A 17859-nucleotide genomic window follows, 5' to 3' on the forward strand; every position below is an offset into this window, starting at 1 on the left:
AAATCTAATGGAATCTTTCTCTGTTCATTTTGTATTTTTTTTGTCTATACTCTGTAATAACATGTTGACTTTGAGAAGAAAAAACAAAAGATAATGTAGGCATGATAGACATGTAATGTGTTGTTTCCTTTACTTGCAGACTTTGAGTCATGCCCTTAGTAAAGAGGAACATTGAACCCAGGCATCTGAGTCGAGGAGCTCTACCAGATGGAATTACTAGTGAACTTGAATGTGTAACCAACAGTACCCTGGCTGCTATAATACGCCAGCTCAGCAGTCTTAGTAAGTCAATATAGTGCAGTCTCGTAAGATATTCTAGTATGACTCTTCACAAGAATTATTACTTGGGGATATAGAAAGGATTGTTCTGTGTTTTAGACTAGATGTTGAAGTACGTTATTAGATTGATATTTGAAACTGATGTACTTCGTTTTATATAGTTATGAAAATTCTTCTTTATTATCACAATATGGCAGTTATATTACATGTTCAACTGAAACAGAATGCCACATACTTGTATACTGAACTTATTATCCAGTCATCCAATATAAATCCCCCCCACTTAAACCATCAATTTAGTTTACATAATAAAAAAAACCCCAACAGCAGTGTCTATAGAATTTTGAAAATTTCTTTAAATGAAATCCAAATGAAGTAGCTGATGTTGGGGAATTGCTTTAAAGGAAAGAATATTTGCACTTTTCATAGCATATGGTATATTTTTTCTTAACTTTTTAAGTTGGTAATTTAAGATTTACAAATATAAATAAGTGTGGGGAATGATATGGGGTAAATGTATAGTTTCATAACTGAAGAACCCACTAGGTGAATTTCGATCATTGTTGCTCACAGACATTTTAGAAAACCTGACTAGCTGACTCATACAAATATACGATTATGTTTATAATCTTTTGTAAACCGCATAGAACTCTTTGGAAATGCGGTCTATAAGTATAATGTTATATTATGTTATGTGATACCAGTGGTCCATCTAGCCTGTTTCCACGGTGGTCAATTCAGGTCACAAGTACCTGACTGAAACTCAAATAATTCAACCTTCCATGCTACCGATCCCAGGGCAAGCATTAGCTTCCCTCATGTCTGTTTCAGTTGCAGACTATGCACTTTTCCTCCAGGAAATTGTCCAAATCTGTTTTTAAACCCATCTACTATAACTGCTGTTACAACATTCTCTAGCAATGAGTTCCAGAGCTTAACTATTGTTTGAGTGAAAAAAAAAAATTTCCTTCTATTTGTTTTAAATGTATTTCCATGTAATTTTATTAGAGTGCCCCTTGGTCTTTGTACTTTTGAAAAAGTAAAAAATGGATTCACTTTAACCATTCGACACCATTCCAGGATTTTGTATCCCTTTCACAGCTGCCTCTCTTCTAAACTGAAGAGCCCTAATCTCTTTAGCTCTTCATATGAGAGGCGTTCCATTCCTTTTATCATTTTGGTTGCTTTTCTGTGAACCTTTTCTATTTCCGCTATATCTTTAAGATGGTGACGGGACAAAAGCGTGCAAGACAATCGAGCGCTGACAATACCGAGCAAACAATCGCGTGCAGGACATAAACACCCCAACCCAAAGGCAGCGCAAACAGTAGTAACTTAGCCGTGGGTGTTCCCTCCCCAAACCCCCCCCCCCTCAGAGCATTTTAAAATTAAGTTTAAGTCCGGCGTGCTGATGTCCTGCTTGGTATTGTCGGTGCTCGATTGTCCTGCGCGTTTTCGACTATGAACCTTTAAGATACAGCAGCCAGAACTAAATGCATTACTCAAGGTGAGGTTGCACCATGAGTGATACAGGGACATTGTAATATTCCTGGTCTTATTTACCATCCCTTTTTTAATAATTCCTAGCATCCTGTTTGCTTTTTTTTTTTTTTTGCCTGCCATCGCACACTAGGCAGAAGATTTCAGCACAGTGTCTACACTGTTACTTATTAAGGGACGAGTACACTAGCAATCTGTCATCTTGCCAGTTTGTTGTATTTTTATTACTTATAATGCTTTTCTCCTATGTGCTTATTGCTCATTTAATACAACTATTTAACTAAAAACTGAACATAATAATGTGCAATATAATCTGCAGTTTTTTATATCGTAAAGCATGTGTTTACCTGTAGTATATAATTTTACCATCATTGTCCAATCTCTTGTGCTGAGCATTGTAGACTACTGCAACAGCCTTTACTTACCTTGCCCTATCAACACAATAAAAAAACTGCAGACCATCCAGAACACAGCCCTCAGACTCATATACTCACTCAGCAAACATGACCACATTACTAATGCATACTTAGAATCTCACTGGCTACCAATAAGAGCAAGAATACAATTCAAACTCTACTGTCTCATTTTCAAAGTAACCCACGGCACGGCACCTAGTTACCTAAACAACCGCTTTCACTACTACCTCTCACCCAGAAGAAGGAGAACGCAGAACATCTTCACCTTCCCACCTCTCAACGGAACTCGTCGTAAGAAACTTTACGACAACCTTCTAGGGACACAGGCAGCTAAAATCGACTCTGACATCTCAGAATTACTGATCAAAACAACAGACATAAAAGATTTCCGTAAAGAAATAAAAACACTATTGTTCAAAAAATATCTCCCATCACTCTAACCTCCTCCCAACGAGTTCCCAATCAACGCCTTCAGAAATACCCACCTATAGTATCTCCTTGTCTGTGATTTAGAATGTACTGTAACTCTTCTACACTACACCTGATTTAACTTGATTCAATCGATATATATTATCTCCTGTGATATGTATTATCTTCTGTGACATGTATTATCCTCTGTGTTATGTATCATTCTGTTAAATTGTTGTATCATAATTCTTTACTGTTCCTGTAATTTACTCTTATCCTGTAATGTAATTCTACTGGAATTGCCCAGACATCTTCTATATTGTAATCTGCCTAGAACCGCAAGGCACAGGCGGAATAGAAATCCCTAATGTAATGTAATGTAATGTACTGTTTATACTTGGTCATCTATTGGAGACCTCTTATAGTACTGGCATATCAGCCACACTCAAACAAAGCTGTTCTATAAATGGCAGCTGGTTTTTCTGCAGGTCAAGAGTTTGTACTGATAAATGTCACGTAGCCGCAGTTCTTCAAACAGTGCCATTGCATGATTGACACTTTCACTTTGTGCAGATAGCAGTCAACGAACACTGACCCAAGAGAAGCACGTTTCATGCTGTTGAGCACAGCAGCATTTTGAAAGCAGGGCGTTTTTCAGCTTCACCCAGTTATTCATCGTTACTTCAACTAAGATGTCTCCAACCGAGTAAGGTTACGCAATTTCTGCAAGTATTGATTTCCTGAGATTCCACTTGATATCTCTGCAATCAATATTCAGACTCCTGAGGCAAGCCCTCTAGGCCAAAACACGATCGTGTTGAGTCTTGTTCATATAATAAAGCGACTTTGCACCAGAGGTCACCTTCGCTGCTGTTGTCTTCCAATTTTGAGAAGGCGACATCTGTTTCTTGTGGCATTTGACATGCAAATCGGCACCATTTTTGTGAGCGGCCGTCGATGTAGGTGCCGTTTGAAGAATCTGGCCCTTAATGTGTGTGTGTTCATTCCCTTGTAAAATCTCTCTTCATACCTATTCTGATTTTGTGTAAAATACATATGCAACCAGTATATAACATTTCCTTTATCTCTCTCTCCCTAACCAGCAATTGGTTTCTCAATGTAAATGTTACAGATCCTTTAAAAGTTGCTTTGGACTACAGTTTTTCGTCAGCCACTATATCATAAAGCAGAAACCCTCTCCCTGAAGGGACTGTAAGCGCTACTTCAGCTACTTTCTTATCGGCAGGCAGATCAATGAACAGCAGCTTGAGCAGAAAATTGGAAGCAGCCATTTGACCTTCAGGCTCTTTTAAATTTCATAACTAAAACGTTGTCCTTAAGAGACATAGCGGCAATGTGAACTTGATCAGGGTGATTTTTCTAAAGCCTGGATAAAAAGGCTGTTTGAAAACAGGCCACCTTTAACCAAGCTAAAAGTATGTGTTGGTTTTCACAATGTATTTGTTTTTTGCCAAGCTAAGAAAAGACATTCCTGAGGGCATATTTAGAATGGGGGAATAATATTTTCAAAAGGACAATTGCCATTTCTCAGCCAGAATTAATGGGAGCGGAAATATGTGAATGCTTTAGGTGTACATATTTTATTTTAATTTTCAAAGATGGAGGAGGGCTATATTCTGCACCATATTGTTTGGAAAAGATCCTGCAGAAATTTAAAAAATAAAAACAAATCTAAAACAATAATTAAAAAAAAACTACAATTCATTTCTTAATTACATCATATAAAAATAATAATCAGTTATCCCTACGTAATTTTTCCTTACATAAAAATAAAAAAAAAACTAAAAAATGTCAGAAAACTAAAATATAATATAATGCTAAAAGTTATTAATCACATCTTAATTACATCATACAGATATAACAGTAACATATCACTATCCCAAAGTGGTATTTTTGTGCATAAATTGCTCAGAGATGAGTGGGATATAACAAATACAGCTCTTTATTGTAGAAGTGCAGACAGAGGACTCAACACAGATTGTGTTTCGGCAGAAGCCTTCATCAAGAGTCCATAAAAGATCAAGATGTATGCTGTTTTTTCTACAAAATGAAGCGATGGGGAGTCCCCATGTCATTCTCTACCCTGTCCTTGTTCTGTTACTCACCAAAGCTGTCAATTGCCTAAACTATGCAGCCATTATCTTTCTCCACTGCTTTAATACCTTTATCTTCCTATCCATCTCCATCCCAAGGGCATCTTCTTTGTCCATACACATGTCCTGAAGTTCACCTCATGCATTTCCTGAAGAAATAGACACTGTTCTTCAAAAGCTCATGCCTTAATAATCTAATCTAATTCTTAAAGTCTTGTATACCGAATCGTAGATTTGGGGCTCCTTTTATCAAGGTGCGCCACGGGGGTTAGCGCGTCAGACATTTCATCACGCGCTAACCTCCGCGACAAGCCATAAAACTGCGCCTCGTCAATGGAGGTGTTAGCGACTAGCGTGGCAGGCAGTTTAACGCACGGTATTCCGCACCTTGATAAAAGGAGCCCTTGGTTTATTCATTGGAGCCATAGCCCAAAAAAGCGTTGAAACATAGGGCTCCTTTTACTAAGGTGCGCTAGCGTGTTTAGCGCATGCACAAGATTAGTGTGCGCTAGCCGAAAAATTACCGCCTGCTTAAAAGGAGGTGGTAGCGGCTAGCGCGCGTGCGCTCTATAACTGCTAGCGCACCTTTGTTAAAGGAGCCCATAGTGTTTTTTTTTTAAGGTTTTGTGAAGATCATGTCCATCTGAAGAGATGGACATGATCTAATTTGAGGAGGTAGTCCATTCCATATCGCAGTTGGTTACTCTAAGGTTAAGAACATAAGAACATAAGCAATGCCTCCACTGAGTCAGACCCGAGGTCCATCGTGCCCAGCAGTCCGTTCACGCGGCGGCCCAACAGGTCCAGGACCTGCGCAGTAGCCCTCTATCTATACCCCTCTATCCCTTTCTTCAGCAGGAAATTGTCCAATCCTTTCTTGAACTCCAGTACCGTATTCTGTCCTATTACGTCCTATGGAAGCGCATTCCAGGTGTCCACCACCCGCTGAGTAAAGAAAAACTTCCTAGCATTTGTTTTGAATCTATCCCCTTCCAATTTTTCCGAATGCCCTCTTGTTCTTATATGTTTTGAAAATTTGAAGAATCTATCTCTCTCTACTTTCTCTATGCCCTTCATGATCTTGTAGGTCTCTATCATGTCTCCTCTGAGTCTCCGCTTTTCCAGGGAGAAGAGCTCCAGCCTCTCCAATCTTTCAGTGTATGAAAGGTTTTCCATGCCCTTAATCATTCGTGTCGCTCTCCTCTGGACCCTCTCAAGTACGGTGACCAATACTGAACACAGTACTCCAGGTTCTGCTTGCCTCTGTCAGCTTCGTTGCACCAGACTAACAAGGCTACCACATTTAAAGTTTTTCTCCTTGACAAGAGGGCGACTACTGACGCAGAGTTTTCATGGAAGAGCCAAGACTCGGAGCAAGAAGATGTAGAGCGCTAAAGAGGAAGAGACCACGAATCGAAGCAAGCTTGCTGGAGACATTCCAGGATTAGAAGTTTAAACAACACATGCAAATCCACCGAGGGGCAGTTCAAGGATAGCAAAAAAGATATTACTCTTCCATCCCTTCCCCATCAGGATCAATTTAGCATCTGTATTTTGCAGTAACGGTACCAAGGCAAGCCATTTCTTTGATAACTTCACATAAAGTGCATCACAGTAATTGAGATGGGACAGAGCAACAGCATGTGCAACATGCTTGAGATCACTCTCCGGGAGAGAATCTCTAATTTGTCTTAATAGATGCAGAGCTTCAAATGATTTCCTGAATACTGCAGATAATTGGCCTTTCAAAGGCAAGGAGGAATTGGTAATTGCCCTCAAACTTTAATTTTGCATTTAAAAAGATATAGTGAAAATACTCCCAAATCCAGAGCAATCAAAAGAATGGACTTGGAACTGGTCTCCACCCCCCCCCCCCCCATGCCTTCATTTACTTGGAGCTCTTTTTTTATTAAATGAGCTGAGCATACATTTGGCAAAAATTTCACTCATAAATGGAAGAGTCAGTTAAGAAAGAAAAGCTTGAAAATCATCTGCATAAGGTAAATACTGCATTTCATGTGTTCTGAATATTGTTCTTAGGTCATGCAGATAAGCCGGGGTGGAGGATGGAGGTGGGGTGTGTATATGTAACCTAGTGGTTGGTACAGTGGTCTGAACCTGGGGAACTAGGTTTAATTCACCCATCAATATATACAGGAAGGAGAGAGAACCTGCGGTGACAGAAGAGGACCAGCAAAGACAGCAGGGGAACTAATTACCTGCTTAAAACAACAGAAGAACCCTGTCTAAGCTAAGTGAATTTCCTTTGAATAAGTGAAAAAATTTTGACATGCTGGATGTGAAGTGAATAAGATTTTCGCACAGTATTGAACTTGGACAGGAGGGGGTTTGAGCCAATGAGGTAGCTACCCTATCTAGTGTGGTTGTTAAGTTGTGAAACGTACAACGCACGGGGATCTGAGGCTCTTCCCCTTTGGAATTATAGTGACAGAAGAGCTTTCTTCTCAATTCTTGAGCAGTGATATAAGAATATAAAAATTTAAGGATATATATATATGAGAGGTATTTTTGTGTGAACTAGGTTCAATTCCCATGGCAGCACCTTGTGATTCGTGATTCCAGGCAAGTCATTTAATCCTCCAATGCCCCATGTACAAAATAAGTACCTCTATATAACATATAAACCACTTTGATTCGCCCATCCCTTTTCTCTTTTCTAAATCTAATCTGTAACCCACAATATGACAAAGCAGCAAACCTCTCCAAAACCATTCCCTTAATACCCAAATGGGCCAATTTCTATAGCAACCAGATCAAATTAGGTCAAAAGTTCCGCACCTTCCTAATTGGTTATGTTTAAATGATTTTTATTATTCCAGCAGTAAGAAGCAAATACAAACAGTAGTACCATTCAGGAAATAACATTTTCAACAATATAATCAGTTCCCCTCCCATCCCCCCCCTCCCCTCCCCTCCCCTCCCCAAGAATCCATGGCCAGTCCAACAGCTGAGAGTGGGAATAAAATCTTAAAGATTCAAAAGTCTACTGCGAGCACGCGGTGTGAGGTCCTGCCAGAATGCTCCCACACTGACAAAATTTGCGACCCGGGCCAAGAGTCAAGTCTCCCACCATGCGTCTCTCCAGTGTTGCGTGCACTATCATTAGGGATCTCCATTGTGCGTATGACGGGGGATCACGGGAGAGCCAGTTGGTGAGGATGGCTTTTTTTCCCATCAAGAGGGCTCTGGAGATAAATGCTGACATTCCCCTGGGTTTGGGCGAGGCTATATTATAAAATCCAAATAACGCCCTCGGTTGCGGAAGCCATCGCCTTCCCCAAAGCGATGTGGTATATAGGCCAAGATGTCTCCAAAACTGTTGGATTGCGGGGCAGGCCCAAAACATGTGACTCAAAGATGCGTGAGCCTGATTGCATTTCGGGCAAGAATGCAACGCAGTAATCCCCATCCGGGCTGCACGTTCCGGTGGAATGTAAAGTCTAAGAACAATTTTCAATTGCATTTCCCAGTGAGTAATATTGGGTGACACCTTCTCTTCCTAATTGGTTAATGTGAACTTAACACACTAGCCCTTAGCACAGGGGTGGGCAACTCCGGTCCTCGAGGGCTGGAATCCAGTCGGGTTTTCAGAATTTCCCCAATAATATGCATTGAAAGCAGTGCATGAAATAGATCTCATGCGTATTTATTGGGGAAATCCTGAAAACCCGACTGGATTCTGGCCCTCGAGGACTGGAGTTGCCCACCCCTACCTTAGCACCTCCTAAATAGCAAGTAATAAGGGCTCCTGCTTTAATTTTTTTTAAGTGTCCACAGAGTAAAGCTAATTACTGTGTACAATCAGAAATGAAACAAATAGAAAAATGGCTATTTTACGGTTGCAATAGAAATGAGCTTAGCACATGAGAGAGTCTTTATCTTATGATACGCTAAGCTTGTTTACTAGCACAGTTTAGTAAAAAGGCCCCTAAATGTGTTGCCATGGAAAATCATTTGAATCGAAAATATTTTATGTAAAGTTTTTTTTATTCTTTGAATAACCCTAGGTCAGGGGTGTCCAATGTCGGTCCTTGAGGGCCGCAATCCAGTCGGGTTTTTAGGATTTCCCCAATGAATATGCATTGAAAGCAGTGCATGCATATAGATCTCATGCATATTTATTGGGGAAATCCTAAAAACCCGACTGGATTGCGGCCCTCGAGGACCGACATTGGATACCCCTGCCCTAGGTTAAGTGTGTTCTTCTGAAATTAGTGACCCAGCTTCAAACATAGGTTGTTATCTAAAGGGAGAAAAAGATTCCAAATCCTGCCTTTTGATATACAAATATATTCCTCTAATCCACATATTAATAGATCCAAGATTACAATAAGTAAAGAAAAAGGAAACAAATTTAGCAAGAAATATCAACTAATACCTGAAGAAGAGCTAAATAGGGGAATCCACTTGGGTCCCCTCTATATGTTTCATTGTCAAAAATGCTGTGAGACGTGATGGTTCAAAGAAAACATATTTTAAGGATTGGTACTGCACTATGCATTTGCAAGGATATCTCAACTAAAAGTCCCACCAATCTGAATAGTCTCGGGTTTTAGGAGCAAAATCTCATAGAATATAGAAAGTGATCACAAAAATATAAACCTTAAGGGAATCTGTTTCAGTAAATGTTAAAATACACTTCCCCAAATTTCTGAAAAACCATTCCTCCAGAATGATACTTTAAAACATAAGTGCTTATTACTAAGGCTCCCTTTTATCAAACCGCGTTAAGAGTTTTAAAAAAAAAAAATTGCCTGCCATTGCGATAAAAAGCTCTGATGCTAAGAAGTCTATGAACATCGGAGCTTTTGATGCAGCAACTACCGATAAAAAAACCATAATGCATTTTGATAAAAGGGGGCTTAAATGTTTTATATAAAAAATCATTTTAAATTTTAGAGCTAATAGGTGGGTTAGGGTGTTTTTTTTTGTGTGTGTTATGGTTTGAATTTTCAGAACTATTCCAGGAATTGAACAAAGCCACAAAAATTACTGGAAATTTTGTAAGCTGAAAGATAGAGGTGTGTGATATCCCAAAAGCTGTTTAAAATTAAATGTAAATGGTACAATCAAATGCAATTAGAGATTATACAAGCACCAGCTTTTCTGATAAGACTTTAAAACCTAACTCTTGACTACTTAAATTACCCTAAATTATACCAGTTTTGCTTCTAGTTGCAATGGTGTTCTGGCAAGAATTTCAACACCATCATAAGAAATTCATGTTGGTATATAATACCATTAAGGATATTTCATAGTATTTGAATTTAAAAAGAACTGAAAAAGCCAGTTAGCCTTAAACAACTACATGAAAATAAGACGAAAGGAAAATTACATCCCTGTAATTAGTGTTCTCTGATAACATCAGCGCAACAAGGCACACAGGCTAACTTATACGGCTTAGTTTTGTGCTGTCATTAAGGGCTCTTTTCAAACTTCCCAGGGGGTGTTCAGTGTTTTTCTAAGCACCACCTTGCATGCAGCTCTCCTGTTTAAACTGTAGGCAAAGCTTATTTATATAAAGAAAAAAAAACTTAGAGAACTCCTATCAAGCAAGACAGCTGTTTGGCTTGTTTGTTATAGCAGTAATATGTTAATTTAGTTTTTCCTGAGTGAGTTATCCATGGAATTCCCAAACTAAGGGTGATCTCCGAATAAAAGAAATTGAAAAATGCATGATCTCCCCTTTTAGAGAAGCATGCTTTACTGTTGGAGTGCTTGGTTAGGGTATGTATGTGAGTGAATGGTACGGTTAAAGAGTGGCGGAGGAACAAGTGGATGGTGGAGTAATGAGTGGGCAGTGGGGCTGAGTAAGTGATGGGGTGGGTATGAGAAAATGAGTATGGATTAGTTTATTTTCAAAAAGTTTTTATTGAGGACAGCACAAAAAACAACACTAAACAAACTAATACAAAATATCTCTTGTCACTCGTTTTTTTTGGTTAACACCCCAGAACCCCATCACCACCCCCCAACAGCAAACCTTGACAAATACCCCCCAAAAAGAAGGAAAAAACAAGAGGCCAGCAAGAAAACAAATCCCCATGCAACACCAGAAAAGCAAAATACAAAAATAAACAACTCCAATCTCCCCCCCCCTCCCTCCTATCATAAACACAACCAGCATCCCAAATACCTTGGACCAACCCAACCTCCCAAACTAAAATGCCAGGACAGGAGGTCCCAAAGAAGGAAACAAAAATAAGGCTAGTAGCAACCCTCCCCCTATCATACCATGAAGTAGATAAAAAAAGCCAAAGAAATAAGTATGGATTATAATTAGGGACTTTGGGCTCAGGGAGTAAGTGACTGGACCCATCCAGCGTTGTAGCTACCAGAGAGGCAGATTGGTGTTTGAATATTCAACAGAATATATTGGTTGGTGGATGAGGGCGTTATGAGTGGCAGAAGGAATATATGTGTGTGTGTGGGGGGGGGGCTTTAATTTGTGGCACATTTAATTGAGTGGATGAAGAATTTATGATGATTGGAGGGAATGGATAACTCCATGGGAAATTGAAAGAATATTGCCGGGAGGGTTATTTGTGTGGGGTTGCTTATGGTTCCTTCTTTGAAAATTATTGGAACCAGACGTCATGATATATATTCTGTAATGGCCCCTCTAACCTGGAACTTTATATACAAGAGAAGATAAAGATCTTAGCAGATTTAAAACTAATTTTAAAAACTTTTCTCTTTAAAGACGCATTTAATCTTTAAACAATTCATTTTCAATAATCTTAACCCCACTCCTCATGTTCTCTCCCTATTTGGCTTTTCCTTTCTCCTCATTTGAATAATAATAATTTTGTAACTTCTTCCCTTTCTTTTCCCTTCCCTTATGTATCTGAGTTTGTCTGTTTTGTCAGTCTGTTTTTATCTCCTTTTAAAGCTGTATAATGTACTCTAGTTCTATCTTATATTTTACTGTTACTCGCTTAGTATGTAATATGCGATTTATCAAATTTAAATAAACTTGAAGGTATTCTGATTTGACACTGAGAGGTTGTTTTCAGTACTAATGGGTCCTTTTACTAAGGTGCGCTTGCTGTTTTAGCGTACGCTAAACGGTAACGCATCCATAGCGTGCCTTAGTAAAAGGACCCCTAAGTTTGTTTGCATGCTCTCTTCCTTTCTTCCTCTACTCCTTTTAACTTTCCCTTTCTTTCTTAATCTCGTCACTCTTTTCTCTACTTTTTCATCCTATTTTTGTGCTACCAATGTATCTTTTTCAAGGCCTTGCCACTTTTTTCTTAAATGTCTCTTTATGGGAGGGAGTAATCTAATTACTAATTCATTTCGGCCAGAAACGAGAGATTTGGCTTTTTGGCAAACCTCAAATGTTCACCAAAAAGACTTGAGAAAAAGTACCAAGACCTTGAGAGAGATAATATAGATATAGAAACACGTTACCTGACACCATGTGAAATTAACCCAGATGATTTCGTCACTTCCCTTGTCCCTGCCAAATTATTCTTCAGTAAGTTGACCTTCGTCACTTTGCTTCCAAACATTTGTCTTCCTCTTTCTCTACTTTCACTTGGCATACAAGCCCAGCATTTTTGTAAATGAATGTGTATAACTTCTCTTGAGCTAACAGTGGAGCAGTGTGACATAGCTAGATAAATAATTTGTGGTTGTACGGCCCACTTCTGTCCTACGGCTCCCTGATTCTTTGCTGTCCTGTACGTGTGAAACTTACACATCCCTGTCTTGTAGTATGCCTGCATGTTACATTACATTAGGGACTTCTATTCCGCCTATACCTTGCAGTTCAAGGCGGATTACAAAAGAGCTAACTGGACATTTCCAGTGAAGTTACAACAGTTTTGGGGGGGTTTTTTGGGGGTTTTTTTGGTTACAAGGGAGGAGAGGTACCTGGATTAATTCTGGAAGAACTTGCAAATTGGATATTAATGTGTATATTCACCTAAATCAGACTTGTCCAACCCTTTTTTATCTGGGGGACACATTTAATATTTTGTAACATTCAGAAGGCCAAAACATACATGTGCACTCTTGCTTCCTTTCTAATCACTCTCAGAACTGCCCCCCCCCCCTAACTAAACAGGTAATAATGATAGCCAAGTACCTAAGGGTTTTATGGGCATACTTACACAAACATTACACACTTCATGTATTCCCCATTAAAGTCTCTGTATACATGCCCATTACTTCCCCACTCAACCTCTACCTCATTAATTTTCCCTTATAGCTATTAATTTATTCAAAGCATGATGCTTGCTTAACCTTTTACAAAACCCTCTGTATCCAATGGTCTATTATGCCTCCAGTATGCAGGGATTGTACTTGAGAAATCTATCCACTGAGCGCTTCTGTGAGCCTGAAAAATGAAATTAGTGAGCTGGCCTTTGGGCCATGCATTTGATAAGTCTGAGCTACACTGATCTCTGAGCCTCTAAGCCTGTGTCTTTAGATTAACCTACAGATTTTGATATTTGGTGATAGGTCACTGTTTTGATCTTAAAATTATATAAATTTAAGCTCGATTAATAGTTTCAGGATAACATGCGTTCTTCACATCAATTAGGCATATACAGTGTTCTCCCGCGAATTCTCAGTTTGCGGACTCGCTCATTTGCAGTCTGCTCCGACCGCCTCTTCCTGTAGTAAAATCGGGCTACACCAATCAGGAGCTGTGTGTCAAAGCAGCTCCTGATTGGTGTAGCCTGACTTTACTACAGGAAGAGGCGGTCGGAGCAGACCGTGAGTGATTTCCTTCACCCGCCGGCGCTCCAGTTGCCTTCTCCTGTCTCCCCTGTCTTTTGACAGGTGAAAAACTGCATTTGCGGGTTTTTCAAAATTCGCAGGAGTTCCTGCGCTCTCATTATCCTCATGCACTCTCATCCTCATTCATACAGAGCCTCGGCAACACCACTTAAAGCTCAGGCTCTTCATCACTTTAAGCTTTGTGTCCACTCTTCTTCGACTCTCAATTTATTTTCTTTTATTTATAACTTTAGTTTAAATTTTTATTAGTAATTAAATTTGACTTAGCTTGTGGTTTTATACGTGGGGGATTAATGCAGCCAACATGTTTGCCCGATGCTTTCTACACACCAATTGCTCCTATTTGTTCGTTAAGATCTTACAACAAACAGTCCAAGAGTTCATAGAGTAATAAACCCACAATTAAATGAGTTTATATTGGAGGTTCGCAAAGGGTATCAGACCACCCTACCAGCTGATACAGCTTGAAGGGAAACCAATCCTCATATACCCGCGATTCCTCCTCCTCCGTATTGCTACTATTTCTAACTTTTTCTTTATTTTATTTTACTTTATTTTACTTTTTATGTCATTATTTTTTTATTTTTCTACAACACTCATAACTGCTAGAGCTATTTAATGAGTACTTAGCTTTCAGCCTTGTTATCGATCCCCTGAACGCCAACGCGTTTCGAGTTCTTTATCAAGGCGACATGGGGAAAGCTGAAACCCAAAAAAATACAAAAATCATTAGCGTATTGCTAAAAGATTATAACTACTAAAAACCTTACTCACATATCAAAATCATAGCTTACCTATTAGCGTTAATCTACTCAGTATACCGCAAGACAGCTTATCAGAGACAAGCCGCCGCGTCTACACTCTGGACTTAAGAACCCCCTTACGTGTGACGACCTAATTAGGGGCGGAGCTACAAACATCATTACAGCTCAAGATTTAAAGTTTAAAGGGGCCGCAGATCTTAAATATCCGACTGTGCTAACCAATCGGAAGACTCATTTAGCCCTTTAGGAGACATAGTGTCCAAAATGAACATCCACCGGAGCTCACATCGGTTTAACCTCCGGGCTTTGTCCGATGCTTTGTCAAGGCTTTTTCCCCTTTATTCATAACCACTCCTCGTATGCTGCCTAGTTTGAGTTAAACTAAGCAGCATATGAGAGGTGGTTACGAACAAAGGGGAAGCCTTGACAAAGCATCGGGCAAACATGTTGGCTGCATTAATCCCCCACGTATAAAACCACAAGCTAAGTCAAATTTAATTACTAATAAAAATTTAAACTAAAGTTATAATTAAGAATAAGACAAAAATGACTTGGTTCTTGGAAGAAGCCCTTTTATGACAACAGCAGCCCTGGGTCATTTAGGGTAAATGTCTACCAACTTTTCATTACAAAATCAGTTGCACACTGAGCTCTTTGAGGTCAAATGTCAGAGCTGGAGAAATCTTCATTGTTTGTTATCTGAAAACATTTTTGCTAACACCGTTTCTTGAAAAGATCCTGTTTGGCATGATGACTTTGTCAGTTTTTACATTTCCAATTTAGTAAATCCAAATGGTTTGCTAAAATATTATCTTGTACATTATACTACTGTAACGAGGTTATTGAGCTAGATATACCACAGTAGGAGAGATAATCAGAATAGGTCATTTTGGCAGCTTTGTATATGTGCTTTTTTTAATATGATTTTTGGAAATGTAAATATCTGTGCTGTACAAGAGTTACATAATAGTGCACAATATATGTTAGCAATTACAGTAAAAATTTGGTTTGCGAGCATAATTTGTTCCAGAAGCATGCCTGTAATCCAAAGCACTCGTATATCAAAGCAAATTTCCCCATAGGAAATAATGGAAACTCAGACGATTTGTTCCACAACCCAAAAACTTTAATACCAAATACGTATTATACGTACTTGTATTGCAAGACCTCGCTCGTTTAGAACAGTCAGTACACTCCTGTGGCCTCAGAGATATGTACTCGTATTGCAAGACATTGTTTGTATATCTAGTTAAAATTTAATCAAATGTTTTGCTTGTCTTGCAAAACACTTGCAAACCAAGTTACTTGCAATCCAAGGTTTTACTGTATTTGCAATTATTTCTATGCTGTAGTTGTGTTGCTGAACACTGAATGATTCAAGAGCTCTTTTAAGGACTGTTTTTTGTTTTATCTGTAGGTAAGCATGCAGAGGATATATTTGGTGAGTTATTTAACGAGGCCAACAATTTCTACATCAGAGCAAATTCTCTTCAAGACAGAATTGATCGGCTTGCTGTCAAAGTTACCCAGCTGGATTCAACAGTTGAAGAGGGTAAGTACTTGCAGGAAAGCAATGAACTAGAAAATGCTTCTGTCAAGATCAGAATAATTTGTTATCAAGTCTCATACTTTTGCTTTGGTGCGATAGTGTTTTGAAAACAAAATGCCAAAATTCTAGGCTAATTAGAAGGAAGATGTGTGAGGATATGTTTTCAAAATTATTTTATTTTTCTTCCATTCTGCTATGATCCTTTAAAGACGTGCCAAAAGAATGTGGAGGGATCATATTTTGAAATTATCATGTAATGAAAGATCAGTCATATAGAATTTGTTTTTATTTCAGTAAGTTTATGAATTTTTTTAACTTAATTTTTTCTTAGATTTTCAAAAAGACATATAAACTCAAAACGATTCAGTATTGAATACAACATGAAACCGGGCATATTAATCCCCAGCTCCCCAGGTTGTTAAAACATTTTTATCCTAGTCATAGCAAACATTTCAAATCCTAATGCTACTATAGTACATATGTTAAATGATATAGGATACCCCCCATCATATCCTTACATATAAAAGAACAAACAAAACGCTACCCAGCCTCCATCCTCCCTCCCCTGCCTGTCCCACTCCCCAAACCATAGCTAAGGTTCTCTCCCCTCTCCAGGCCCCGACCTTTAATCTTCATCCCAACCCCACGATTCGGCCCCCCTCCTCCCCCCGGGAACCTACTGAGGTACCTGGTGGTCCAGCAGGGGTCTTTGTGATGGGAGCGCAGCCCTCTCGATACTGCCTTCCAAAATGGCTGCCGTGACCTTTCATGGCTGCTTGTGGCATTGCCTGTAGTACCACGAGCTGCCACAAGAAGTTGCGGCAACTGTTTCAGAAGGCAGCCGCGTGGAAGCAGGAGTGAGAGGGCCGCAATCCTGCCACAAAGACCCCCACTGGACCACCGGGTACCTCAGTAGGCCTGAAGGTGGAGGGCAAATCGTGGGGTTGGGAGGGAGATTAAAGGGTTGAGACCTGGAGAGCTGCAGCCACATGGCAGAAGAGCTGCATGTGGCTCGTGAACCGCATGTTGCTGACCCCTGCTCTAAGGTATTATTTGATAGGATGGGGAGAGCATAAGAGTTCAGGTTCCCCTTCTTTGGGAGTGATTTTCTGGTTTTATACCTTAGTTTTTCAATACACTAGGTTCAAGAAATGTGCTATTTTGTTTTGCTCAAAGGCACTTTTGGGAACACAGTGGGGAGGGGGAGGTTGGAGCAGGGTGTTAGGAAGTTTTGGGGTTAGTTTGTATGTAACAAAAATTGTTCTGACTTATTTGATTGTTTGTAAGTAGAGAATGACACGGGGATAAATTTATTCCCATCCCCACAGGAACTCAATTTCCCCATCTCGTCCCCGCGAGTTTTGTCGCTGTCCCTGCCCCATTCCTGTAAGCTCTGCCTTAACTGTGCAAGCCTCAAACACTTATGATTTTAAAATGTTTGAGGTAAATGAGGACAGAGCTGAGGCATTATGACATCACAATCCGAGCTCTAGAATGTTGCTATTTATGATTTTAAAGTGTTTGAGGCTTGTGCAGGTGAGGACGGAGCTTAGGCATTGGTGGAATGAGGCATTATGACATCACAATCCGAGCTCTAGAATGTTGCTATTTATGATTTTAAAGTGTTTGAGGCTTGTGCAGGTGAGGACGGAGCTTGCAGGAATGGGGCAGAGACAGGAAAAAAACTTGTTGGGACAGGAAAGAGTTCCCATGGGGACGGGGAAAAAATTGTCCTGTGTCTTTCTCTATTTGTAAGATGCTTTCTTACAAAATAAAAAAACCCAGACTTTCCATAAAAGAACAAGCAAAAAAAATTCTTAATTCTAAACAACATAATCTTGTTTAAGATAACTGCGAGTCATACCAGTCCACAAAAGAGAGCCAAGTCTTTTTAAACTTGTCTTGACGTCCATGCTGTTAGGACTGTAAGATAACTCAGATAGTAGGCCTACTGCAGTTTAGGCTTAATTGATGTCGGAGATAGCAGTTTACTCGTTCTCCAAAGTATTACTATCTCCCTTTTAAGGACAGCCAGACAGGGCAATACTTCTTGCAAT

The 17859-nt window shown here is 39.5% G+C and overlaps 1 protein-coding gene across 3 annotated transcripts in view; it reads left to right on the forward strand.

Moving 5' to 3' along the window:
* The window catches only part of WASF3 (WASP family member 3), a 115473-nt gene that overhangs the window by 45474 nt on the left and 52140 nt on the right, over positions 1-17859 (forward strand). For all 3 annotated transcript variants that reach the window (XM_033950209.1, XM_033950211.1, XM_033950208.1), the window contains exons 3-4: positions 140-282; positions 15671-15805. In XM_033950209.1, coding sequence (XP_033806100.1) covers positions 150-282; positions 15671-15805 — 268 coding nt within the window. In that variant the 5' untranslated portion in view covers positions 140-149. The remainder of the gene's footprint in view (positions 1-139; positions 283-15670; positions 15806-17859) is intronic.

The sequence above is a fragment of the Geotrypetes seraphini genome, chromosome 6, assembly GCF_902459505.1.
Source record: "Geotrypetes seraphini chromosome 6, aGeoSer1.1, whole genome shotgun sequence".
Lineage (NCBI taxonomy): Eukaryota > Metazoa > Chordata > Amphibia > Gymnophiona > Dermophiidae > Geotrypetes > Geotrypetes seraphini.